General features: G+C 46.4%; 1 protein-coding gene across 1 annotated transcript; it reads right to left on the bottom strand.

Annotated features, from left to right (window-relative positions):
• Positions 1 to 229: 229 nt before the first annotated feature.
• LOC124642896 lies at positions 230 to 769 on the bottom strand. Its single transcript, XM_047181644.1, has one exon. It carries the CDS (start codon positions 767 to 769, stop codon positions 230 to 232), a length of 540 nt encoding a protein of 179 aa, XP_047037600.1.
• Positions 770 to 1,292: the final 523 nt, after the last annotated feature.

Genomic DNA, 1,292 nt, shown 5'->3' with positions numbered 1-1,292 from the left:
GGGAAACGCTGCGTTGACGCGACGATGAGCGATAGCGAGAACGGGAGGGAGGGTGGCGGCGGTATGTCGCGCGCCGATGGCTTGAACGTAGCTCGGCGACTTCAAGTGTTAACTTCTCGATTTGCTTCGAAAGTATGTTTATCTGTAGGTTGGTTATGACGTTTTGTTGAGCACCGTCGGCTGAAGTGGATGGGTCATTTGTAGCGACGGCGGCGATTGAAGCAGGTTCTTATTGTTCGAGCATCTTGTCGGCCATCGCAGCTATGGTTTCAAGCGATGATTCCGTGTTGATGGAAAGTACGAAGCGCACATATGCGGGTAACTGCTTCAGCCACATAACCTTAAGTGCTTCTTGGGACAATAATTTTCCGCCGAGATCACGCATTCTCCGAAGAAGGTGGCTTGGTTTTTGATCGCCGAGTTCGAGGCCACTCAACAGCTTCTGCAGTTGGCGATCGTCAGACTCTTGAAAAGTCGCTATCAGTCTTTCCTTCAAAGTCTGGTACTTGCCGGTAGCCGGAGGCTCCAGTATTAGATCCGTAATTAATTCCAGGTTGTTGCAACCCAGTAGTGGAACGACAAGATTAAATTTCTGTTCATCTCCTAGTTTGCTGGCGGCGACAGCTGCTTCAAATTGCGCGAACCACAGCCGAGGATTCTGTCGCCAGAACGGTGGAAGTCTTGCCGGCAGGGATATCGTGGCCACGTCATTGCTGGCCGTGATACCGCCCTGAGCGTCGACGAATTCTTCATTTGGTCTCGACGTCATGGTGTCGATGGCTCTACTCACGGAGCGTCTTCTCGATCAATCACGTCGGGGTCACCAATTAAGGAGATGAATTTCACACGAAGATTTTGTGTCGACTGATTTATTTAAACGGGCGGCGCCCTATTTATATGTGTACGCCTGCGACAACGAAAATCAGCTTTTGAAAATTTAAAATTTTGAATTTGACATTTGAACGTATTGTATTTTTCTTCATGACTATTGAAGGTTGCCAGTCGAAAAGGTTGTATGCGTTTCATGTCGCTACAAGTTAATACACGCAGATACGTGCGGCCCTATGGAGGTGCCGTCCGTGGGAGGATCCAGATACTTCGTAATTCTGAAGGATGACTTTTCTAACTACAGGACAGTGTATTTTGTTAAAGGCAAAGATGAAGTTAAGAAATGTATTGAGAACTTTTTGTACAAGGCTGAAAATGTAACCAAAAACAAAGTACTGTGTTTTAGAAGTGATAATGGATTAGAGTTTGTGAACAAAGAAGTTCAAAGTTTGTTTGAAAAACGT

The sequence above is a fragment of the Helicoverpa zea genome, chromosome 26 (genome assembly GCF_022581195.2).
Source record: "Helicoverpa zea isolate HzStark_Cry1AcR chromosome 26, ilHelZeax1.1, whole genome shotgun sequence".
Lineage (NCBI taxonomy): Eukaryota > Metazoa > Arthropoda > Insecta > Lepidoptera > Noctuidae > Helicoverpa > Helicoverpa zea.
Note: the sequence above shows the minus strand (reverse complement) of the source record. Positions and strands in the feature narration are given on the sequence as shown.